A 26678-nucleotide genomic window follows, 5' to 3' on the forward strand; every position below is an offset into this window, starting at 1 on the left:
TTTCAATTCCAAACCTAAACAAGTGGTTCTCTATCAACCATTGTTCCTGAAAGTGTCACGCAATCACAACTAATTTGGAATATTAACTCCGAGGGACAACGTCGTTCCGTCCGGCATAGTTGAGTAATTGACTTATTACGTGGAAGAATCTTGATACTTAATGATCGAAAATTGTATTCATTTGAAACGCCGAAATGATAAAGAGACAAATTTTATATTTCTATGTGGTATATTAAAAATAAGGTACCTATTATAGATAAGTATGCTATTTAAATTAACGGTCGTACCTCTTGAGCTTATTGCAGGAGTTCCCAACCAAGGGGGATAGATTCTGATTATAGGAGCGTTATGCTTTAGAAATACTCGACGCAAGAAGCCCCTGGCTTATTCTAAGATGAGCATTAATCCCTTATGACAGGAATGCCGTCGAGTTTGGTGATCTGCTGAAGACGGTTGCAGGCTTGGGCCCGCCAGGTATCCACGTCGGGCTGACTGTCACATAGAGGGTTCCCACTCAACACCAGGTCTATCAACGCTGGGCACTCCTGATGGACATAACAATATTTAACTTGCTACTTAGTACCTAGGCGGCGAATATACTACACTTTTTCGAGGCTGAGCGGAAACCGTATGTAACTTATACCTACAATAAGATAATATACAACGTGTCTCTAATCTCTGGAAAAACCTTGTATACATATGAATAAGTTGGAATTTTATCACTTAACATTGAATATACTTGCCGTAACAAATCGTGTTCGGAATCATTTATTTTTGTGCATTTTTACAATAAAGTATAGACATTTAAAATCGATAAAAAATAAGTTGGAATTACATTTGGTACAGGATTTAGATGTAGGTAAGGTACATCATATCCATGTTAAGTGACTCTTTGTAAACCTTTTAATTTAGGACTAGTTTTACTGAAGATTTTGAGGTTGTACCAATCACGCATGGTTGTTTATACTGTCTAACATAGTAAACTCGCAGAGCAGGCTTAACTTTTTCCCTTTTAAGGTGCGGAAAACAATAAATAACATTGATAACATACCTATACCATACAGTATATAATACACATACCTGCAAACGGTTAAATTCAACCCATTCCTTGATCAGCGCGTTTGACAAATAGAACACACGTAAGTTCTTCATCGCTCCTATGCCTTTCAGCTTGTCTATGGGATTGTAGCTCATCCACAACTCTTCCAGTGTATCGGCGACTGTCTCCTTCAAATTGTAATACATATACGTTAATCATCCAAATACTATATATCGTTAAGTGCGTCGTGTACACTCGTCTAGACTGTAGCCCCAACATGTAAATCTTGGCATTAAATTGGCAAAAAACATCAAGGACTATTCTCCCATAGTTCAATCTTCTGTAGATTTTGGTTTGAAAAAAAAAATTCAAATGACGGTTGATGGTGATGTAATATAACCCTTCGAATGGCATGATCCGGGAGCCGGACCCCACGGCAAATGGCAGGGATCCGGGAGCCGCATCTGACATAACAAGCCTTTGAGTAGCAGCGCCACAGATTAAACGGCAGGATAAGTGGCACGGACATTTTGGAAAAATATACGTTAAGTCCACGGGTGGTCATTGTGACGGACACTGCCAATATCAATATCAAATAGGTACCTACACTTGTATGAGAAAATTAAATGTTAATAACTCACAATTCCTGCTAAAGATTTTATGTTGTTCCTGCCCAAGGACAGTATCTTCAAACTCTTCATGCCTGCGATTCCAGCTATTTTGTCAATCATATTGGACGATAAACTCAGTTTCCTGGAAACACAACATTAACGTTTTAAATACAGGGTGGTTATAACACGATTGATTGGTAACTGGAACTGGAAAACTACTTTTCCATGGAACATTACTTTTTAATGCGACACGATGAAGTGATCACATTTATGCTAGCTTTATTACAGCGGACCTGGCGTTTACATATACCTATACACTTAGATTTACAAATTAGGGATTTGGAGAAGACAATCGTTTTATTATATCAATTTACCTAATTTAGGGTAGCGTAGCATAATACGAGCGGAGCGGAGTTTATTGTTTCATTCTCAATTGCTCAAAGGTTGACTGGAAGAGATCCCTTATAGGGATAAGTCCGCCTTTGTACATTGTATATATTTATGTTCTTTTATTGTGTTTGTAATCTGTCTTATGTACAATAAAGTGTTTACATACATACATACGAGCGTTGTAGTTAATAATCGGGTGAAGGACGAGCCACACTTCCCGTTGTTCGGTTACTTTTAGGTATGCATACATTCAAATAGGTTCTTATGTCCCTAATATAAGGTACTACATATATGTATAGTGAGGACAGATATAATATGTTGATTTCCATTTGATTTGTAAGTATTCTGGTAAACTTTCGGTTACAAACAATCGCTCGTTTTGGCTAGGAAAAGGTTCTAGGTATACTAATGTCACTATAAACACGTAATTTAATAACTACGTTTCTCGAAATGGTTATCCCGTCAGAAGTTCCCGAAAATAAAATGAAATTTGCATTACTAATTCGTTGGTCAAACAATACAACATTAAAACATTATCAATTTATCATACGTAAGTCCTTTTCTATAATCTAGTAAATCAAAGAGAACATTATCCTTCCCGACCTATAGGGGAAAAATGTGTATCTACTTACAGCTGTGTCCACACTTACGGCCAACGAACACTTAGTAAACGATATAGAAACAGGTACGATGTGGCTGCTGATAGTACTCGTACTCGTATCTAAACAAATGCTGCTTGTTGACCGATCGTTTTCAGTGTGGACGCACCAGAAAACAGAGGGCCTACCGGGAAAATCGAAATTTCGTTTACTGCCTCTATATCACTCTTGCATAATGCGAGCAATAGAGGCAGACAACGAAATGATGATTTTCGATTTTCCCGGTAGGCCCTCAGGTTACAGCACTGACTCGCAAGCGACTAGCGTTGAGAGAACTCCGTCCATTTTCTCGATGGGTGGCCACTGGAACTGGAGCTCTATAACCGTGGCTTCTGTGGCCACTTGCTCCTTTGCCTTCTCCCACCGCGCAATGGCTTCCTTACATGAAGTCGGTTTTAAAGCCATTTTCAGGGTTTAACTGAAATAAAGTGCGTATGCTTAGAGATCTACTTACCGCACAAAATTGTTATATAGTGATTGCAGATAATATATGGCCATAAAGTTTACCTTAACTGAGTAATAGTAGAATTAGTATGTTTGACAATCTACGAATGACGTTTAATAAACAATGAGACCTCTTTTGCATTTTTATTCGTTACTTTCATATTTAGATATTTGTTTAAGTGTAGTATAAGAATTTGAACCAAAAATCTATTAAAGTTTATTATCATTTTAAAGTAAAAATGCTACTAAAATTGTGGTTGTATATAATATCACTTGAATGGAAAATGGTAAGTAGCATATAAAAATAACTAAATATGTCAACATTTAATTAAACATCTTTCCATGATCTTTCCCATCTTGACAGCTAAACCGTTTCGAATTTTAAAATTACACCTATAAAAAGCTCACATTGACCGTGCAGTACGAACTACTTAGTGCAAAATAGTATTTTGAGTCATACTTTGATCTCTTAAATTCAACTTTATTTTGAATATGTTGAAATTACAATTGAATGTAACGATGTAGGTGCTTTTGGTAGGGAAGCGGCGTAGATGTTTGGAGGGTTTTCCCGGATTGGGGTCGTCCAAGGGTCGTCCCGGTCGCGAAATCACGTCGCGCCCTCGCGCCTCTGGTCCTCCTGTGTGTTTGTTCAGTGAATTTCAAGTGCACTGATTTTGCGGACGCTACTTTTAGGGTCTAACGTATAAGTAGGGTTTTGAGGATCAAAGTTATGACTTCGTTATGGACGTGTTCCGATGGATAAGATTGTTGTCTCAGATTTCTGTTGTGTGCATCAATATTCAAGTAGGTAATTGAAGGACACTATTTTCTGTGGTCGATGTGTAATGGTGTGTACACACCAAGCCAACGAAGGCCAACGAATGGGTTTGCCGGACTTCGTTGGCCCTGTCTGGACGACTTAATAAACGCCAACGGACGATATCAGCCTGTCAGTAAAGAACCAAAATTTGACAGTTCCGCACATTGAGGTAAAATACTATGTATACACTAGAGGCGGCCTCTCGAAGAAAATGTTTCCGCACCTCAATGAAGTGCATGCACTTCATTGCTACTGGCTAGCTGCGCTTATTCTTTAGCTTAGTGACAGATCTACGTCAAACGCAAGAAAAGGCGGACACCTCGCGGATATCTCGCGGACACAATTCTCGACAGCTTGTCTATACACATATATATGTCAGTGGTTCCGAACAATTGACAGGCTGATATCGTCCGGACCTAGTCCGGACTGGTAATCAGTCGGCCCCTTTAGGATTAATCGCATGATCGATTTCCTCCAAATCCTTTCTATTTACCGACATGGGGCTAGAGGGCAAACATGGTTTTTCAGCTACAAATATTTATTCCACCCTACGGCCCTAAAAAGCTAACATTGCAGTGGCACGCGGCGACACGTGATCCTTTTCGAATTCTCATTCACGGAACGTTTCGCAGCCAGTGAATCTTCACCCTCCGTGTTATAAAAACAACTGATATAATATAATACATACTTACTTTACTCTTTTATAGTTAATGTACACTGTCTACATTTTATTGATATCAGTTAGCTACAATATTATGCTCGGCCACTAATGTTGCTGGACTTTTACAGCCATATGTATATTATTACTATACATATATTATTATACTCTTTGATCCAGTCCACAAAAATCTATCAATAGAATTTGAAATATATATACAGGGTGGGCCAGTGATAAATGCATTTAAATTTTTTTTAATAAATAATCAATTTTTATGTTTTTAAATAAAAATTATAATTAGAATTTGGGATAAAGAAATAAATTTTACGTTTTAAAAATTAAATCATCAAGATGTCGTCCGTAGCGGTTGCGGCACTCTTCCAGTCTTGCTTGTAAATTTTGAAAGACTTAACAAGACTTTCGTGTTAAGAGATTTCCTGGCTCCGAAACTTCACGAATCGAATTTCAACAACAACACATAGTTTCAGCAAGACGGGGCCACCTGCCATACAAGTAACGTGACCCTGGAAGTATTGCGTGAAATGTTTCCTCAAAAATTGATATCGAGGCGAGGTGACATTGCTTGGCCTTCCAGGAGTCCTGACTTAACTTCGGCAGATTTCTTTTTGTGGGGTTACTTGAAGAGTAAAGTGTACTCCAATAATCCGACAACCACAGCAGAATTAAAGGAGAATTTTCGTCAAGAAATCCAATCAATATCTCTGCAACTTCTAACGAAAGTCTTTCAAAATTTACAAGCAAGACTGGAAGAGTGCCACAACTGCTACGGACGACATCTTGATGATTTAATTTTTAAAACGTAAAATTTATTTCTTTATCCCAAATTCTAATTATAATTTTTGTTCAAAAACATATAAATTGATTATTTATGAAAAAAAAATTTAATGCATTTATCACTGGCCCACCCTGTATTATACTCTAATTTGAACTTTCTGTCAAAAAGAAAAGAAGGTAATTCATTTAAATGACACATTTTAAAGGATGGATCCCAAATGGATTAGATCCTCTTTGATAAACTACGATCAATTTAGTACATATTATTGGAAACTTTGAATCGGATCGATAACTTCCTGCATTAGGTTTTCAGCTTGTGGGGTCATTATCCCAAGAACAATCTTGATAGCGCGATTTAGGATTTTTACTACCCGGGACTGCGCCACCTAGCGTGCGAATCGTAAACTAAACAAATTCTGAAGTACGAGTCGGAGTTTAAAAATACGATAAAATGTATTTAAATATGAATAAATATTTTTTTTAATTTGCATTAATTATTTTTGTATGATTTTGACCCATGTTCTTTTACTGATATGCGTTAAAATTGTTAAATAACAAACGAAGCCGCCAACGTCATCTATCCGAGAGTAGGCCAAAGGTAGTGGCGCCATCTATTTGAGAATCAAATTTTCTTGATTTTCGTGGCACGTTTTTTCCTTTGACTGTATCCATCTATTACGGAGTTATCTCTTGGTTATCTCTATCTTTGCTTTTGACAAACTATTAATCTGTACCTCTGTACCTATCACACTCGTTTTTGCTCAGAGGAACAGTCGCTCGCTTTAAGCGTTTTTGGTGAAACGAAACGCAAACGTATTGTCAATCTGACAGTTCTACACGACAACAAAAACATGCGTGCGCCTATAACCTCAACATAACATGTATAATCGAAATCCCGAAAACTGAAAATGGACGACTTGCAGTTAAATATTTCTGTTTCCAAAAAGGTAAGGTATTATTTACAAGAAATATAAACAATTTTAATGCTTAGATATGTGACTTACTATTGGTTAAATCTCAGGGCAACAAGAAAACAGGTGCACAGAAAAATGCATCGGAATATAAGTTAATGTCAAAACCTGCTTTTACGGGAAAAACTATAGCCAGGAAGAGAGCTATTCCAGCCAAGAAAACTGATTCCGAACGTCAAATTAAGGTGCCTCGGCAATCAGAGCCTGAGTTCCAGAAGTCAATAGATTTATCAAGTAACTTGAGAGATTTGAGCGAAAACAAAGGAAAGTTTCAAGGGAAAAACTACCAAGATCTTAGTGATGATATACAATTAAAGCAAAAACCCAGGGCTGGTGGCTGGATCTCGTCGTTGTTCAAAAATAACCCAGATGTGCCAAGGGTTGGTCAGAGAGCTGTAAAGCCGGTAGTGGAAAAAGTTTTTGCTGAAAATAGCTTCTCTGATTTAGACATTCACCCTCACAGTGTAGCCAACTTACAGAAGAATCTTGGGTTGAAAGAGCTTATGGTGGTTCAACAGAGTGCTGTGCCCATGATACTGCAAGGAAGAGATGCCCTGATCAGGTAAGTTTTTAAGTATCACTTGCTATGTTTGGGTTGATTATCACTGATCATTATTGGCGCCCAGCATAATCCAGGTTATGTTATTGTTTATTCCCTCATATCTTCTAAACCATTGGACGATTGAGATGTTAGAACCTTAAACGGGAGAAGACTAATAATCAGATTTAATTCGTATAAAATATAAACATTTAATGTCTTTTTTAGGGTTCCGTACCCATAGGGTAAAAACGGGACCCTATTACTAAGACTGCACTGTCCGTCTAAAAAAAAAAATTCTGCCCGTCTGTCTGTCCATCTGTCTGTATCTCATGAACCGTGATAGCTAGACAGTTGAAATTTTTACAGATGATGTATTTCTGTTGCCTGTATAACAACAAGTACTAAAAAGTACGGAACCCTCGGTGGGCAAGTCCGACTCGCACTTGTCTGGTTTTTTCAATCCTACTATGAGTTTTTTGTGCTTACTCTTGTAATCTATATTTTTTTCAAAAAATCAACTTAGTTATTCTATGATCTTTTAAATTGGGTCCTCTTCTGAAACAAAATGACACTATTTTTGTGTAAGTACCTGATTTCTCTCTTATCATCATGTCTAGAAAGTTTTTACCCAAATGCCAGGTTTCCATAAAATAACAAGTGAAGAAATCACACATTGTGTTTTTACCTGTTCAATTTCCCATTTATGAAAATGAAAGCATTAATGCACAGACACTGCAATATGTAGCATTTTAGCAACAGTGACCGGTGACCACACTAAGGTGCGATTTTACTTGTAAAATGCAGAAAATGCAACACCATGAGATTTTATACAATAATAACCCACATGCACCAAAACAGCTTAGTTTTATATATACTTTTAATTTTCATGAGTAGAGTAGAGTTTCACTTGTAAAAGTGGATGCAACTGAAACAAGTTTTAGATTCCGATAGGAGCACCTATGTGTAGTTTTGTACTGAGAAGTGACCATGATTTGCCTTATAAGTTCCCTATGGAAGATGAGGTAATCTATGCACTAACATAAGTATAAATAAATAAATAAATAAACATAAGTATACCTAGATCAAAACAACATTGTCATAAATGAAACTTTCAGATATATAGAAATAAAATTAAGCTGTAATGATTTTTAATAGAGAGCATCCAAATTGAAAATTTTAAAACTGAATTTTAGCTTTTGATTCATGTCCTCTATTCTAATTTATTTTTTGTTGATTTCTCTTTGTGTGAAAGGCAGGGGTGTAATCTAGTTACTTAAGATAGGCATCGGGTACATGTGGTATTTAGGGTGCGTTTTGACCAGAGATGTGGGAGGATCTATTGCGAGGGATGTGTTTAAGAACCAATAGAATCACTGCAAGCTGAGTGGGGAAAACAAATGAACTGATTCCATTGGATCTTAACAAACTCATGCCTCGCAATGCACTCTTAAACTTACTTCATTAGCAAAAGAGGTGACAACAAGATGCCAACTATTGGGCATTAGCATGTTGAGTACTGGGTATGTGTTTACTGTATATTTATGACTTATAATATCTAGCCCAGTTACCTGCTTTATACTAAAGCATGCGTGTCATTATCATCATTAAAAAAGCGATTTCAGTGCTCAATATGGATATGATGGTTGTAGTTGTCTACATGACAGCATGATAAAGACAGTGTCTGTCTCTTTCAATTGTGTGGTGTTAAATGTGACACTTTTATCACTATTATGGATAAAACCATCCATAATATGTCTGCTGAAAAGCATTAAGATAGCTAAAATATTTGCAGGTCACAGACAGGTTCAGGCAAAACATTAGCTTACGCTTTACCCATTATAGAAGGGTTGCAAGCCATACGCCCAAAGATAAACAGACACGACGGTATCCGGGCGGTTGTGGTGGTACCGACCAGGGAATTGGCAGTGCAGACTCATGAGCTATTCCTGAAACTGGTTAAGGTATTACAATTTACTTAATTTCTATAAGTGGCTTCAATAATAGGAAGGACTTTCATGAAGAAAAAAAAAAGTTTTTTGTAGATTTTAGCAAAATGGGGACTTCTTATTCATTTGTAAACATAAATATAATAATCTGTCTAGTTTCTGTTCCACTGACTTTTTGCCACGGCTTGCTATGGGACCCAATCCTGGGGACTCTGCAACCTAATCCCAAGAATTGACATAGGCAAGGTTTTTACTGAATATATTGCTGTCTGACCTTCCAACCCAGAGGGAAAATAGCTCGATACATGTTTTTTTTATCTTTTTAATCATAATTTGTATCGTTTGAACACCGGAAAAAATAAAAATACTTTTGTAAACCTTCACATTACATTATAAAAGAAAATTGGAAAATTTTGAGCGGTTGAAACGCTCATAATTTTTGGCGCGTATTCGACAGAGCATGACGACGTCACACGTTGGACGGTCCAACTGACGTTTGCTAATAATGACACTTATGTGAACTAATCTGTCGAACGCGTGACTTTCGCGACGTCGCACTAGCTTTTCGTGGGCAAATTTTTGTACTTTTTATTTATTATTTTAAGCAATTAAATGATAATTTAATAACGGAAATGCATTTGTAACATGATATAACGGTAACGAACAGCCAAATAAAAAATATTTGTTCAAATATAAACTTCATGCATGAGGCATTAGGCATAATTGGGATTATATTACGTTTCCTTACGATAAATAATAAGTTAAATTTTTAATATTGTCTTCGGTTACCGCGATAGTTACTCATGAAATATAAATATGAAAACGGATTATATCGCGTATATTGAATTCGTGGCGTTCGTGACCGGTCACCCGTTGACCACGAACGCTGTAAAGGGTTCGAGACGTCGGGATGTATTATAAATTCAATATACGCGATATAATCCGTTTTCATAGTTTTATTTCAAAAGTAAATTTTTTACTTACTACTATATTGAGATATAGTATTAAGTCGTTTGATGCACAAATGTATGTTGTAATTTAATTTGCAATGCGAAGTTGCTAAAGTAATCATCTCTTTAATTAAATAAATTAAAAACTAAATTGCCTTGTAGCCATTCACATGGATTGTTCCGGGGCTATTGAGCGGGGGCCAGAAACGCAAAGCTGAGAAGGCAAGATTGCGGAAGGGTCTCAACATATTGATTGGCACACCGGGACGGATAAATGACCATTTAAAGCATACACAGTCTCTTAATTTTGCGAAGACAGGGTAAGTTATTTTAAGCTATAATATACTTAACTATTTAAAGTAATTACAGGGGTTTAGGGTGACTTTCACTGTTAAGCGAGGTTTAGACTAGCAAGAACTTGCATGCAATTTACGTTACATTGCCGATTACTAAGGCAAACTGCATTCAAAATGTTTATCAGATACCGCAATGTAATGAAAATTGCATGCAAGTTCTTGCTAGTCTAAACCTCGCTTTACAGGTTTCATTTGAGAAATTTGCTTTTTACGTTGACTGACTGATTGTGCCCAATTTTAGGTTTTGTATTATTATCTTAATTAATCAATCTTTTAGGTGCTTAGTACTAGACGAGGCAGATTGCTTACTGGACATGGGATACGAAAAAGACGTAGCCGCCATTGTAAAAGCAATCGAAGATCACAAAAAAGCGGCTACCTATGACCCTCTAGCCTTGGTTAGAAGTCAAATTAAATCGACTTTTCCTGATAAGGAAGAGGAACCTCAAGAACAGAAGGAAGAAGAAGGCAAGACTGAAATAAAACATCATTTGACTGAAGTGTTCTTGTCTAAAGAGCGGCAAACTACTTTACTATCTGCTACACTTACTAAGGTGAACAATTAATTTACTGATTTAGGTTTGGTTTATACTTTTAGGGTTCCGTACACAAAGGCACAGAATATATAATAGTACTAGGTACAGAAAATTCACTCCCTAACAAAACGCGACTACTACGCGCAAGGCGGCGCAAGCGCGTGCAGGCGTCCGTTCCATAGCGGTGTGCGGCAATTACTATGGCAAAACCTCAAAATTGAGGCGGCCACCGGTACTTGTAACGACGCGACGAAATCGCGGACTGAGACACGCCTGACAAAGGGTAAAAACGGGACCCTAGTAAGACTCTACTGTCCGTCTGTCTGTCTGTCACCAGGCTGTATCTCATGAACTGTGATAACTAGACAGTTGAAATTTTCACAGGTATTTTTGTTGCCGCTATAACAACAAATACTAAAAAGTACGGAACCCTCGGTGGGCGAGTCTGACTCGCTCTTGTCCGGTTTTTTCTAATTGTTCTTACGCTAAATGTATACCACGTCGGTGTCAAACAAGTGAAACAAGCATAAGGCCCGCCTGATGTTAAGCAGTCGGCATAGCTTATGGACCCCCGACTCCAGGGCTGTTACACGCACGTTGCCGACCTTTTAAAAACCTGTACACTCCTTTTTTAAGATCCCCATACTGTAGAGGTAGATCCTCAGGAAAACTTCGGCAGGAAACTCATTCCACAGCTGGAGCGTCCGCGGGAGGAAATTCCTCTTAAACCGCACAGTCGCGCCATTTAGGTTCTAGGGTAAACGAGAGACACGCTATTGAGAGATTCGTTGTATTAAATTAAGCTTTAGTAGTTTAATTGGATCAAAGCGACCGCTACTTTCGTTTGCCATTAGTACAAAATGATTTGCTATTTTGCTTTCATGTTTTACTATTCTTAGGAAGAAATAAAATAATTAAATTTATTATTCTTACTTAACGGGTAGGCCGTTGAAAATTTAGCCGGCATCACAATGGTGGACCCGGTGTTCGTGGACGCCTCGGACGAAACGGCGCTCGTCGCCGATTCCTTGAAATCTAAAGATAAGACGAAACAAGGGCTGTCAAGTGCCAAAGATATTCAAACAGAAAGCGAGAAGTCTAACGTTAAGTCAAACGCCATAGAAGAATACACGGACCAGAATGATGGCGAAGAAGAAGATGCCCCAGAAGAAAAGCAGGGTATCATATCACTTTACTTGATAATTAGAACAGATCACCCGTATTTAAGAGAAAACAAACTAATTCTTTATATATATTTTTTAGGTCTAAAGTTGTTTAGACAAGACAAATCGAAGTCATTGTTTAGTGTTGACGATTTATCAGAGACTGAAGCCGCTCCAGTCCCATTCCCCGGAGTCGCAGAAAAACAACAAAAAAAGACAAAAGACAAGCTTGCTCCAATAATTGGGGTCGTGGACATGGAATCAGATGACGAATACGTCATGCCCACTGAACCCGACATCGCTCCGTCGTTTGAAGCAGCTGTCAAAACAGCCATAAAGGAAGACGAGCTGGTGATGCCAGTGTCAGTGAAGCAATCATTCGTAATAGTTCCAATGAAGTTGAGACTGGTCACTCTATGCTCCCTTATAGTAGAACATTGTGTAATGAACAAAAGAGGCGGCAAGCTGATGGTGTTCATGGCGACTTTGGAGATGGTGGACTACCACGCGGAGCTCATAGAGATTGTGCTTACTGGGAAACCAGCGAAATCCAAGCAAAGCGAGAATCCAAAGTCCAAAAAGAGGAAAGCCAATGAGGACAAGGTGAGGTTTTCCATTAATTTAATTATTCCTTTGCATGTAAGTCAAAATAGATCTTAGTAATGAGCAATTGAATGTTCATTTTAAAAGAACTGAATAGGACTGATCCCAACGGTTGTATTCACGTCCTCAATTTGATCCATTCACAAACTTCAATTCATTACATTCCACAAAAACGTTTACCATCACTCGCGAAAAATACCTCGCGGACGTCGCGAATGTACAAAATTCAGCTTTCAACATATGTTTGACTGATTATTTTCAATAGCAAGGCACACAATGGTAAAATAACTTACGTCAACAATGGTTAAAGTATGGACGATGACAACTTAAGTTCCCATATTTGGCTATAGCAAATGGCTCACTCGTTCTAACATCACCTATTAATTTGTGACAGGAGTCAGACAGCGATTCCGAGTTTGAAGTGGACTACCAAGCGCCGCCAGAGGGCGGGCTGGTCCCTGTCGAGCTGTCCGTGTTCCGGCTGCACGGCTCCATGCCTCACGAGAGAAGGATCGAGGTCTTCGACCAGTTCCGCAAGGCCAAAAAGGGCGTGCTCTTTTGTACGGTAAGTGACACTTTTCACAACGTTTAGGATACCTATTGTTTCCAAGTTTGAAGTGGACTACCAAACGCCGCCGGAGAGCTGGCTGGTCCCCGTCGAGCTGTCCGTGTTCCGGCTGCACGGCTCTATGCGTCACGAGAGAAGGATCGAGGTCTTCGACCAGTTCCGCAAGGCCAAGAAGGGCGTGCTCTTTTGTACGGTAAGTGACACTATTCACAACGTTTAGGATAGCTATTGTTTCCAAGTTTCAAGTGGACTATCAAGCGCCGATTAAGTACATCTACTTCTCCACTAAAGGGCTACAGTTACATTTACACAGTTTTATAAGACTTACTTAAAATCTTAAAATCTGGGAGCGAATTATAAGTAGCCGTTTAATACAACTAACCACCCTACCGGAGAACCAATTCGGCTTCACGGCAGGAAGGTCGACAACGGATGCCATTCAAACAATAAGAATAATAATGGAAAAACACAGAGCTAATAAGGAGGACTTGCATATGATCTTCATCGACCTCGAAAAAGCGTTCGATAGAGTACTTCGAAAACTAGTTTGGCAATCGATGCGAGCGCAGAACATTCCCGAAAAATATATCGACATAATCAGGGATATGTACCATAACTGCACAACTCAAGTCAAAACCCCAGCTGGCAATAGCGACCCCTTTGAAGTCAAAGTTGGTGTTCACCAGGGCTCCGCCCTAAGCCCTCTATTGTTTAATTTAGTCATGAACTATTTAACAAAGGACCTGCAAATGCCGCTACCATGGTGCATGCTTTATGCAGACGATATAGTACTCGCCACTAAATCAGCAGAAGATATGCAAAGAGAGCTTACATCTTGGGTTAAGGTATTGGAACAAAATGGTCTTCGTGTTAGCAGGAGCAAAACCGAATATATGCACTGCTTAGCTTCTTACGCCCAAACTGACAAAAATGTATACATCGGCGACCTACCTGTACCGAAGGTCAAAAGGTTTAAATACTTGGGATCAGTTATACTATCTGACGCAGATATACAAAAAGCAATTAAAACCACACCAGGCCCATTAAAACAAAAGGAAAAGTTTACAAAACTGCAGTGAGACCAGCCTTTTTGTATGGGTCGGAATGCTGGGCTGTAAAGAAATCGCATGAGCAACTCCTGCATGTCAATGAGATGAAGATGCTTCGCTGGGCAGGTGGTGTTACGAGACTAGACCGGATAAGGAACGAATACGTCCGCGGAAGTTTCAAAGTAGCCCCAATTAGAGAGAAACTCCTTGAAACCCGACTAAGATGGTACGGCCACAACAAAGAAGAGGAAAGGACCATGTCGTCAATATTGCATTGAACCTTCCGGAACAACCGAGAGGAAGAGGAAGACCAAAATCCACATGGTGGTCCAATATTAGAACCGACCTAGAGAACCTGAACATAGCAGAAGAGAAAACCCAGAACCGACTACTCTGGCGCAAAGTGACAAGGAGACCCGACCCCACGTAGGTGGGATAAGGGAAGGAAGAAGAAGAAGTTTTATAAGACTTACAAACATAATGTTTAACGTCGTTTATTTACTACACGTCGTTTATTATATACAACGTACACTGTTCCGACTAAAGAAGCCGATCAGTGTGACATAATATTTTCAGAGATAAGTCCAATTAGGTGTAAATCGATAAAAAATAATCCATTAATATTTGAAAATATTGTATAGCGTCGAACAGAAGACGGACGTGTCGAGCGCTACCTACCTACTATATCACGTTTTTAATCCACCGACAACGGCGGGCCCGCCACCGCTTGCCTTTGATTGTCGATACTTAATTGTTGTTTGAGTCGTATTAGCCGGTCATTCATCTGCCCCCGCCGGCTCCCAGCTTGCCACAATACGCGTCGATTAACTACCATTATCTGTATTTATTACATCTGTAAGCGCCGCTCGCCCGATACCAAATTAAAATTATCTTTACAAGAATACGCGCTGTTCTTAGATTACATGTCCGATTCTATTTTGGGAGATTTTTTGATCGATTTTCATCGGTTATATTAGTTGGCATAGAAACTGTCATCGTTGTTACTAGGCTGCCGGTGTCAATAAGAAAATGTTGCCCATGTAAGTTTAATCCCAATAAGTCCAATAACATCTTTAAAATAACTGTTTTGGATGTTTTTGTTGTTGATTTTATTTATATTTAAAATAGGAATTAAAATCACTCAATAGGGGATATTACTGCAATGTTCTGCCACCAGAGTGCAGCACTAGCCTTTTTAGTAAACCATAGAGTAACTTATACATACTGTACATATACTGTACCTTTAACAGGTTTTTGACAAGTTTTCAAAGATAATAAATAAAATATGATATTTATGCATCAAGACGGTACCGGGAAACGCGAATCCGAAAATTTGCTATCTGCCTCTTTATCGCTCGAATATGCATTATATGCAAGAGTGACAGAGATGTTGGAGATTTTCTTGTTTCGCGATAGACCCGCAGATTGTGGTAGTGGCGTCACCTGCGCAGTTTCGCGTAATATAGTTAGACTAAGAAAAGTCTGCAACGATTTTGAAAGCATACGCAGTGCAAGTGTTATTCATATGTACGTCATAATTTCATAGACGTTTGACGTTTAAAATAACACTTGCACTGCGTGTGCTACCAAAATCGTTGCAGAGTTGTCTTGGTTTAACTCTATTCCCTATTGAAATTAATATCGGCTTTATAATTTAAAACATTCAATGTCAAGGGTTTCCCTATTCAATGAGTAATTATCCTATTAGAATCTGGCTAACACAAAATCGAGCCTACTACCTACACTACAATAGACGGGCAACTTTATTATGTATCCTGTATGTATATTTTTACCTGCATTTTTATATATTATTCATTCCTAGTTTTCCAGTGACTAAATTAAAAACAGTGCCATCAACGCATAATTTAGTAGTTCGCTATTGTGAATAACTACGAGTAGATTGACTTAATACAATACAGAGACGACGAGAAACAATGATTGAAAATGTTCCCCTTCAAGTGGGACACTCTATTAGGAACTCGTAGACAATGTTATTTATTAATCTACTATAATCACAATTAAAAAGCAATTACATTTATAATTGCAATTACATGGAGCGAAAAAGCAGAAACAATAATGTAAATTACACTGTAGCTTTGTACAAGTGAGTTCGGTTTTTACTGGAAAGTTAATATTAATTAATTGCTTGACCGAACAAGAAAGCACTTACTGTGCGCTGCAGAAATCATCGTTTTTATGGCTTCCTTGAAGTTCGCTATACAGAAGCACGAGTATTATGTGCGGTGGTCAGTTGCTGGAAGGAAAACTCGGAAACAACATGTAAGAGTATAGTAACCGCATGTGTAGTCAGTATCAGTAATGTATAGTCAATCATGGAACATCTAAGAGAAAATAAGTTATTTTTTTCACTGACACCTGCAAAATTTCTAATGCTTTATGCGTTAAAAGTTGAACGTCCTATTCGTTATGTTTTTCATGTATTTAATTATAGATACTGCAATTGGTTTCAATATTATTAAATAAAAACTATGTGTTTTTGCTCCAGTCATGGCATGCACGGCACCATTAAAATTAAAATTAAGTGTCTCTATGGCTCTTGTTTATGGCACAATGTTGCCACCGTTAAAAAACTGATGATAAAAACTTATTTTATAGGATTTGTCTATACCATACCATTACTGGTGCAAGTCCCAATATAGGGGTGGTTACTATATTCCTGCTTATATTTATTTCTTATCTTAATTTTATCGACGGTAAATTCATTGAGGGCAATGAATAGTTATTCATTGCAATACATCCATACTAATTATTATAAATGCGAAAGTTTGTCTGTCTGTGTGTCTGTCTGTCTGTGTGTTACCTCTTCGCGCTTAAACCGCGAAACCGATTTAGTTCAAATTTGGCATAGGGATAGTTTGAGTCCCGGGGACATAGGATAGTTTTATGTCGGAAATCATCCTTAAAAAGAGTGAAAAGGGAGGTGAATTTGAGAGGTTTAGTGATAATTGATGTCAAGCAATGAGGGCTACCGCGTTTAATTTCACCGCTAGGGGCGCTAGTGTAAATGGAGGTCTTTCAAAATGTCAAATGCATAGAAGTTTTGGGGGTTTCAAGCTTTTTTATCGGGAATTTTCACTCCTTATTCATAATTGTGGTAAATCTTTGATTAGTCATGGTAAACAATAAATATAGCTCAATAAATGTTAGTGGTTTAAAAAAAGTGCCAACTATAATATATGCAAAATTAAACAGGTTGAAGAAATGGTACATTTAGACGTTAAATACCTTTTTGTATATTAGAACGTATTGATTTAAAAGAATAAAAAGCATCTGATCTGTTTTTCTACATCTACAGTGGCGCCAACTGTTGAGCACAAAAACGGTAGCCCTCATTAAGCCCATGCTCAAATTGAATGATTGCTATTACCATAGAGTAACTTATATAGCTTTAAGATAATATTTGCATGCTTAACCAGCAAAATATGTCACTGTACGGGAAAACCTTTCCAATATCACCTTGTTGTACCATATTTTATGCAAATAAAATAATTTTATTTTATTTATTTATTTATACTAGAGCGGTACTGTCATAGTAAATTTTGTAACCCCAGTAAATTCACTGCCATCTGTCGACACACTTTAAAACTAAAAATGAAGATTTATAATAATACGATAAAATGTATTTAAATATGGATAAATCATTTTTTTATTTCCATTAATTATTTTATGATTTTGACACATGTTCTTTCACTGATATGCGTTAAAATTGTTAAATAACAAACGAAACCGTCAACGCCATCTATACGACAGTAGGCCAAAGCTAGTAGCGCCCTCTGAACGAGAATCAAATTTTCTTGATTTTCGAGGCACGTTTTTTCCTTAGACTGTATCCATCTATTACGGAGTTATATCTATCTTTGCTATTACACTTTATCCAGGCGCTAAACTTACACTAGATGCTGTTACTGATTCCAAGCAGACGAAGTCGCGGGCAAATGCTAGTATAGTAATAAAACGCTGGTAGAGCCTAATATCTATTGTATGAAAAGACAGCAATATTTCTAAAGGAAAAGTCAATTCAGTTGACAGTCAAAGTTTTGTATCTACTATCAGCAGAGCAGCAGTTGAAGTTTCGGAAGAAATCTATTATCAATACGCGAGCATTTTAAGCAGGCATTTTACCCTCGCTGCTAGCTTATTATGTTGGCATTTATGGCACTCGACTTTATTCACACCGCCTTCTAAGAGTAAGACAAAATGTCTGTCCCTTCGAATTCAATTTTGCAGTGGAAAATGAATTGAAGATTATTTACACCGAGGGGTTTTGAGTGCAGGAATGTTTTACACTAGCAAAAAATAGGTAATAAAAACTGTCAAAACAAAAATAATTTTATCATTTCTAAGCTCATTTGGAGCTTACCTATTTGGTACCTACCTATTTTTAATTCTTAGTTTGGCAACTATTTTACAATACAAGTTATAAGCCGAAAACATTATTGCACCCAAAACTCCGGGATATGTTTAAAACAGAAAATAATTTTCTAAGTTCTTACTTTTGAAATAACGAGTGTTTAGTAGTTTTAGGTAGTAGAACCAAAACTTAGATGGATGCTTATCATACCTCATACTTATACTCATACTCATACTCATTTATTAATAATATTGTTACATATTACACGTACAAAATTTTACATGAGATAGATTACATTATTTTAAGGTTTTGGGTAGTGTTGGTACAGATATGTCAATTAATTTTACAATTGTGAGCCTTATCATATTAATTTTAATTATTTTTTGAATGTCAATTAAATTATATATTGTAGAAGTCATTCAGACTGTAAAAGGCATGGGAGAGGAGCCATTTTTTTAATTCACGCGCGAATGAGTTGGACGATTCTATCGTGGTGATGACTTTTAGCAATTTGTTAAAAACTGGGGCCCAGTACCTGCATGGTCTTGGAGGACTTAGTCAGTCGGTAACATGCGGGAAGCAGGCGTTCTTTGCTTCCTAACCGGGTACGGGTGAGCTTACTTGTATTAAATGTGTGTCTGTGTGTATGTACGTGTTTGGCGATGTTAAATATGTATTGTGATGGTAGTGTGAGAATGTTGTTATTTATAAAAAGTTGTTTTGCTGGTGGTATCATGTATTGTATTTATCACGTGACCTGGTCCGCGCGTTTTATGCAGGATGTGGCAGCACGCGGCCTCGACGTGCCGCGCGTGGATCTTGTGCTGCAGTACTGCGCACCTGCCTCAGCCACCGACTATGTACACAGGTTAACTCACTTACTTTCCCAAAAGTACCTATTATACTCATAAAACAAAAGTGGAATATCACACCGACCGGCGAACTTCCTACTCTCGGGTGACGAAGCGAAGCTTACCCGATTGCGGTAATTTTTATTCACATTTTTAGGGTTCCGTACCCAAAGGGTAAAAACGGGACCCTATTACTAAGACTTCGTTGTCCGTCTGTCCGTCTGTCTGTCTGTCACCAGGCTCTATCTCATTAACCTTGATAGCTAGACAGTTGAAATTTTCACAGATGATGTATTTCTGTTGCCGCTATAACAACAAATACTAAAAAGTACGGAACCCTCGGTGCGCGAGTCCGACTCGCACTTGGCCGGTTTTTTATTAAAGTTTGTCTCAACAAAATGGTTACTGTTGGGTGTTGACTCTTAAACTAAACGCTGTAATGCTAAAATATAAAGACATGCATGATATACTCCGCTGATTTGTTGTAGTTACATGGTCGGCTGGCGTTTACTCTTTTCAATCAACTAACTAATTTTAAAATAGTTATTACCTATAATAATGGCGGTGGTCTAAGTTTGTAATTTATGAGAAATAAAAAATGGTATTTAATTTATGACATCTAAGTTTTAATTTACCGCGGTGTAATAGGTAGGTGGTATAGGTTACTATATTTCCAGATTTGAAGACGAACCTAACGGTTAGTAGCCACTTTAATCAGTTCTTGTCTCACCTCTAAACAATCTACAATTATATATACGAGTATATTAAGTTATTAATTTTGAAAAAAAAACACGCTAATAATTTTACAATAAAAACTTGCCAAACTTTAACGTTGGCTCAATGACAAGTTGGTTTATTGTCAAGAAAATTTGAAGAATTCTTTCAGTTTTAGTCTGTTAGATGTTGTTATATGCTTGACATGTGTATAGGGTCGGGCGAACGGGGCGAGCTTCCAACGTGGGGGAGGCTGTGATGTTCTTGCTACCCAGCGAAACTGAATTCATGCGACACCTTGAACAGAAGCGTATCAGGTAACTAACATTATTTTGCCATCTATAATATGTTTATAATGCGTTTCTAGATTCGTTACTAGTGTGGGGTTCACTGCAATGTGTTTTGTTTGTATGCCTTTCTGTTAAATAAAGACATTTTTTTTTACTAAATCTTTTATCCTGAAGCTACGTGTCGCTAATGCAAACGTGCTCTCACGGCGCATTCACTAGGTACGGACGTACCTTAAGATAAAATTAGTTGATAACGAATGCAACCCATATAAATAACTTGTTATCAGACTTACTCAGCGCAACGAGAAGCTATGTCTGGAGCCGTTGCTGAGCATAGTTCCGGGCGCGGCGAACGCGAACCGCGCCGCCATCGCCGTGCAGGCGCGGCTGGAGCAGACCGCACACACGGACAAATCCTGGCTACTTAGGGCAAGCCGAGGTATGCTCACTTAGTAGGGTAGTACCTACACACCTAGTCATTTTAACAAGTATGCAATTTTTTTATTAGTTTAAATTAAGTACAGATTTTGTTAAATAATTAACGTGTATTTGAATAATATCGGAAATCGGTGTTTCCTTTCGGAATTACCTGATGTATTCAGATGTATCCTTATTTGAGTTTAAGTCACAATCGTTAGTGGCATCTACCCGTCGGCGTAACCTACATTCCTCCCTGCAGCCTATACGACCTGGGTCCGCTTCTACTCCGGCTACCCGCGCGACGTTCGCGAGTTCCTGGACGCCAAGCAGCTGCACCTCGGCCACGCGGCCAAGGCGTTCGCGCTTCGCGACACCCCCGCGGCGCTCGCCAAGCGTGCTAAGTACGACCCGGACCTGAAGAGAGAGCGGCCGGTCAACAAGCTCACTGTACATGATGAGGAAGAGAGGAAGAGGCCCGGGTAAGTGTTTAACTGTTTAATTCTCACGGACCAATCCCGTACAAACGCTTGTTTGAATGTCTGATTGCGTTATTTCTGTTTTATTTATTAGTCGAGGACGCATTTTTCTAGGCATTTTTGGTACCATAGAAAAGCTTTTATAGGTACCTAAAATCTGTACAAGTAATAATCCCGTATGTTCGTTATAGGTCAGAAGTGGCTTTGTGGCAATTTATTGTTTACATAAATGTAAAATATTTATTATACACCATTACAAACTCGACTCGTTACCGGTTAAAGCTTTAAAAACAGGTTTTTAATACCTACAATAGTTACAGTATATTTATTCAAATTTCCACTTATCAGACACGGTGCAATGATGGCTAAAAGTAAAAACGGTACTTCTGCCCTACATGGTACACCTGCGACCTGCGACCTGCGACTGTTGAACAGCCACTGCCGGCAATCTAAATTCCCAAGATTCGCTTACCGCTTTACATAAAGACTCGCATAAAACAAAATCCATTACAATCGCCGTCATCTAAATCAGTGAGGAGGACCAATATATACACTTATACTTATACGAAATCGATGAATATTTTGTGATTACCTCATTATCAATTTATCATGCATGCATCATTGGACTAGCATTATTAGACCGCAACATTGCTAAGACAAAAAAGAACAATGTTACTCTAAGACTTGGATGAAAATAGAATTTATCATAATGTCTCTGCCTTACAAATGTTAAACTTATTATACTCGTAGGAGAGAGACACTTTAAATTATTCAGATACTGTCGATGGTTGATTTTTGGGCTTGAATGAAACGATGACTATATTGACTGATGAAATGAGAGAGGTAGTGATTGATAAAATTTAATCACAGTTTCTTAGATTAGGAAATGCTAATGGCATTGCATATTTTATCTTGTTACAAGTATTTACCTTATACAATATGTATTTCTTTAGAAATACATCGTTATTATTAATGTTATTATTTTCGGACCAACATCGGCTTTGTTTGACATACACATTGTTTGACATTGTATGTGGTACTATAACATAATACTTAGAACAAACGTTGATAGGTTTTTAAAGGGTGTGTGCCTTTTTTGTTGCTTTCATGACTTCATTAGTTTTTTTAAGCTACTTCGTAATCAGCTGCTATATTCGATAATTTAAACAAAAGAATAAACTGATTACCTGGTATTGTTGAAACCCCTTGTTTATGCCTGGAATATAGCAAAACTGAGTATATTTTAAATTACTTCTTTTTTTTGTTTTTTAGTTAAGTATTTAGTTTTTGTAGAAGTACATAGTAATAATGGTTTATATGTATCTTGTGCAGCTCCATGGTTACCATGAAACGTACCTATAAATTTATTAACTATTTTTGTACATCTTGATACATATTTATGTTAAATCTGTTTATCCATTCCCATTTTATTCACGATAATATTTTGCTTATTCTTTATTAGGTAGATAGATTATATACGTATATAGATTCTACTATTTAGTAAAGTATAGTAGTATTGACTTATAAAGTGCACTTATGGCATTTGTGTTTGCATAAAATATCGTTTTCCAGGTTCCCAAAGGTAAAAGCAGGGTTGAGCGGCAGGATAGTAAACAAGCAGAGCTCCATGCACACAGCCAGCGAGTTCGACAGCGGTCTGCCACCTCTAGAGCAGGCGCGCAAGAAACAAAGGAAAAACAAATGACACCCGTCCACTTCCGACCAACACTCGCCCGTCAACTACCAACTCTCCGTCAAAATATTCCGACTGCGCTAGCTGGCCCGCTGGCTGCAAGGACTCATTGATATTGCCTATGTATCTAATCCTGACCCGTGTATACTTAATGTAATGAAAAAATATAACATCTATACTCCATCAAGTCATTCTCATTTCGCTCCGTGTGATTGGCTTTTAGGTTTATTTTTAAGGACTAATGAAAGATGGACCTCGGCCAAAATTCTAATCGCGACCCGAGTTAATGGAAGCGGCCGACGGCTACCGTTTTCATATTTCTGACTCACGAGTGACTCGAATGAAAAATGATTTTAAACCATTACTGTGCCCCGTCCGGCCTTTTGATATTTAAATTTTTTTCAAGCGGCTATCATTATGGCGGAATGATTTGCGAATTTCGCCCCAGCTCGTGGTTTTTGTCGAAGTCTGAACGAGTTTTTGTCGCTCTCATTTAGGATGTTTTTATTACTTCATAATGACAAATTAAAAGAGTATTGTGAGGCGCTTTCATGCGGTAATCTGCGTCCTTTTCGGGGTTGAAGGGCTTTTTACGCGGAGCCACGTTACGGGTGACTCAATCTTGGGAGTCCGCAACGGGACTACTGCCGTTATTGTAATAAGTCAATCTAATTGTAATAGTTATAACAAACGTTCATTGGTAACAAACTAAGTGTTCCGTAGCAAAAAGTGAATAGGCAAGGCATGCATACCTAATGTCATAATAAGTGGTAGTTTAGAGCGAGCGGAGCGATTCTTTATTGTCTGCCGGTTGGCGGCGGGAAACAGTATACTATCGATAATGTAGCGTTTTGTGGCCGCTATAGTTGTGTGGCGCGACTTCGCGCGTCATTAAGCGGCACATTTGCATGCAACCGCGCCAAAACTCGTGAAAATGCCTTTTCATTAGCATCAGCTTCTGAAAAATCGATTCCAAAGATCTTTATGCGATTTCGTAATTGATATCGCACAGTTTTCCTGTTGTATATAAATAATTTGCTTCGGAGCATAGAATATTAACTATGAACGTAATATACGAAACATTTTATTGACACGGATAAATAAACGGTACAAAAAGTATTCAATAGCACTTAATCTAGTAGCAGCGGGGTAGGTACAATGGGTGTTAAGATTAATATTCGCTCATAATTTGCTATCGGGCCGAGTATTTGATTGATGTGCCAGGAAATGTATCATATTAAATAAATTTATGTCGACATAGTAGCTGCTTTTGTCGGCGTAGAATTCTTTTGAAAGAGTCGGCGAGTCAATTCGGTAGTACAATGAGCGCTCGCCGCGTCGGTGGCCGCAAGAGATCAGTGTGCGTGCAGCACTGCATTTGTACCTTCCTCTTATATTACTCTATGAGATTAGGTCTGGAATAGGCAAATCATAAGAGCCACAAATTCTTTGGTCTCGCAAACATAAACATGAATTTGCAACCTACGTAGTTCCTACCTTTATTTCAAGGCCAGAATTGCCACCTACGAAAGCGTAAGCATCAGGTTTATTGGAGTGGCCAAGGCGTTCATAAATATCTGAACATGCCTCTATTATCAAGACAACATGCTAGTAAGTTCATTTTAATAGCTGTCGCATACCTGTGCTATACCTACATCATAGGTAATATAGGTATACGTCACATAAACGTATTATTTAGTTTTAGGGCCATTTTATTCAGTTGCACACAGGGTTTTCGGGTTATCCCTTACTTTTGATATAATGTTTGCATATTTAGTATAGGGCTTAATTTAATGAAGATTTTTTTACCTAAATCAAATCCACATTTAGTATTCAGTTATTTAGTGTATTTAGTCATGTATTATAATAGTACATAAAATAAAAAATATTTTGTGATAAAATACGTCATGTTTTTTGCTGTCCCAACACGATTGTTGAACTTATAAAGTGTTTTTTTTAACTGTGTAGCTATTTGACTGTGTAACTTAAAATAAGTATTATTTCTACTATTTTTATCGTTTTACTCCGCCTGGCCAAATTAATCTAAAAATTCATATATCCGCAATTTTTCATTGAATAGTTGCCCGACAAACACCAACAGGTAACATTTTTTGGTTCCACCATCCGAAACCAAATTTGCTGGTAATTACGTAATGTTTTATCATTGATCAGTTATACAAATAACGTATACAGAATACAAATTATTTTATTTAAAACGATATTTAAGATTATTTAATGAAAATTTAGTTAAATATCGCCGGAGGTAGTATTCCGAAACCCGATCTTCCGTTTCGTATAAGCGGAACGAAGAAAGTATACGGAATGGAAGTATAAAGCGGCATAAGTACATATGTTTTAATGTGGTGCTGTTTTAGTGTATATGAGGAATAAGTTAAACAGTCAACTGTGTTTTTCAGGGATCCTAAAATGATAATTTACGCAGATGTGCCAAGTAAAATATTGTCACTGGCGCCATCAACCTGGCCATGGATAACATAACGTGACTGTTCCGTGCTAGAAATATTTTCATTTGCTAGAATATTAAATAATTTGTTTACAAATTGTTTACATGCGATTCCATCGAATCGAAATCGAAAAAGTTTGATTAATTTTATCCTCAGTCACAGAGTGGATTTAGGTGTCTCTTTAAAAAGTTGGCTACATATATGTTAAAATGAAAGTGTAATTTCTTAATTAACTCTTTTAGAAATAATATTAAACACATCACAGAATTGCAATCCTTTTGTTTTTATTATAAACGTTCATTCAAGTTGGTTTCGGAATGGAACGCTCGCTTTGCCCCTGCTCAAAAAAAAAACATTTTCTTTATTAATTACCTAATAATCAAGTAAACCACTTACGTTTTATATAAATCTACTCGTAAAAGTATCCATAAAGAGTAGCTCTCATTCATTTCCTATGTGATTTATTTTCAACCCAACTTTTTTCGGGGTGTACAACTTTGAATAAAATGGCCCGTTAAAATGTTATAGAATAGATGATTGTATTGTAAATATACCACTAAGATTTAAATTATTAATTCACTTCTTAAGCAGTATAACGTCGTCCTGCAGGAGTCAGCCAGTGCCCACAGTAAGTACCGTGTAGCTGCTCTACCGCGAAGCATTTGGTCTGTGGCCAAACGCGCCGCGTCACGACGCACCGAATTATCACCACAATGCGCCCTTGATACCGAATATTCCATATAAATATTGAGCTAATCGCCCTTTCAATGGAGCGGGCTGCTTTTTATTAATAATTGATCGCGGAGCGACGAGTCATGCGCCGGATGCCTACACACCCTGGAATACCCGTCTATATAGAATATCTCATCAAGTTGGGTCGCTGTAAATAAAACTTTATTCAACGTAGCTAAAGCTTCAGTGTCAAGGAAATGCATGCGATGTATAAGAGCTTGCGAAGGTTGCCGCTTGATATTGTGTAGATGAACATATTTTTTGCTGTAACACAACTTATTAATGAGCGCGCACATGACGCTGGGGCATGCTACCTTAGAGTAACGAACTTCCAAAGAGTAATGATCGCTAAACTGATTATTGTATGTTTTGCTGTCTTTTGTCTATGGAGGATGAGGTAAGGACTGCTTTAGCTTCCAAATGAGATAAATAGATCTTGGGTTATTAACCTGCTCGTGTCCCAATGATTCCATGCTTCTGCTTTCTGCTGTTCTCATAAAACATGGGTCTTCTAACTTTTTAATCACGAAATGTAGTGTTTTACTGTTTAAAAACTTTAAAATACA

The 26678-nt window shown here is 37.8% G+C and overlaps 2 protein-coding genes across 2 annotated transcripts; one reads left to right on the forward strand and one right to left on the reverse strand.

Annotated features, from left to right (window-relative positions):
- Positions 1–300: 300 nt before the first annotated feature.
- Positions 301–3122, reverse strand: LOC134754013 (dynein axonemal light chain 1-like). The gene is made up of 4 exons (XM_063690072.1): positions 2950–3122; positions 1681–1792; positions 1081–1227; positions 301–545 (listed from the first exon to the last, which is right to left on the reverse strand). The coding sequence occupies exons 1-4, from the start codon at positions 3102–3104 to the stop codon at positions 402–404; spliced, it is 558 nt and encodes a 185-aa protein (XP_063546142.1). The 5' UTR covers positions 3105–3122; the 3' UTR covers positions 301–401.
- Positions 3123–6215: 3093 nt separating this feature from the next.
- On the forward strand, positions 6216–23103 carry LOC134754687 (probable ATP-dependent RNA helicase CG8611). Its single transcript, XM_063691022.1, has 13 exons — positions 6216–6363; positions 6438–6949; positions 8721–8889; positions 9987–10144; positions 10458–10734; positions 11661–11895; positions 11980–12482; positions 12877–13047; positions 19251–19339; positions 20252–20353; positions 20614–20765; positions 21006–21225; positions 22795–23103. Exons 1-13 carry the CDS (start codon positions 6325–6327, stop codon positions 22925–22927), a joined length of 2760 nt encoding a protein of 919 aa, XP_063547092.1. The 5' UTR covers positions 6216–6324; the 3' UTR covers positions 22928–23103.
- The last annotated feature ends 3575 nt before the right edge of the window (positions 23104–26678 follow it).

Source organism: Cydia strobilella, chromosome Z (assembly GCF_947568885.1).
Source record: "Cydia strobilella chromosome Z, ilCydStro3.1, whole genome shotgun sequence".
Taxonomy (NCBI): domain Eukaryota; kingdom Metazoa; phylum Arthropoda; class Insecta; order Lepidoptera; family Tortricidae; genus Cydia; species Cydia strobilella.

Bases quoted from the DNA above. Each gene is read 5' to 3' on its own strand.
- LOC134754013 (XM_063690072.1), bottom strand. From the start codon at position 3,104: ATGGCTTTAAAACCGACTTCATGTAAGGAAGCCATTGCGCGGTGGGAG. The intron at 1,228-1,680 runs GTGAGTTATTAA...TACAATTTGAAG, and splicing joins TAAAATCTTTAGCAGGAATT to GAGACAGTCGCCGATACACT. The intron at 546-1,080 runs GTATGTGTATTA...TATGTCCATCAG, and splicing joins TTGAATTTAACCGTTTGCAG to GAGTGCCCAGCGTTGATAGA.
- LOC134754687 (XM_063691022.1), top strand. From the start codon at position 6,325: ATGGACGACTTGCAGTTAAATATTTCTGTTTCCAAAAAG. The intron at 6,364-6,437 runs GTAAGGTATTAT...GTTAAATCTCAG, and splicing joins ATATTTCTGTTTCCAAAAAG to GGCAACAAGAAAACAGGTGC. The intron at 12,483-12,876 runs GTGAGGTTTTCC...AATTTGTGACAG, and splicing joins GGAAAGCCAATGAGGACAAG to GAGTCAGACAGCGATTCCGA.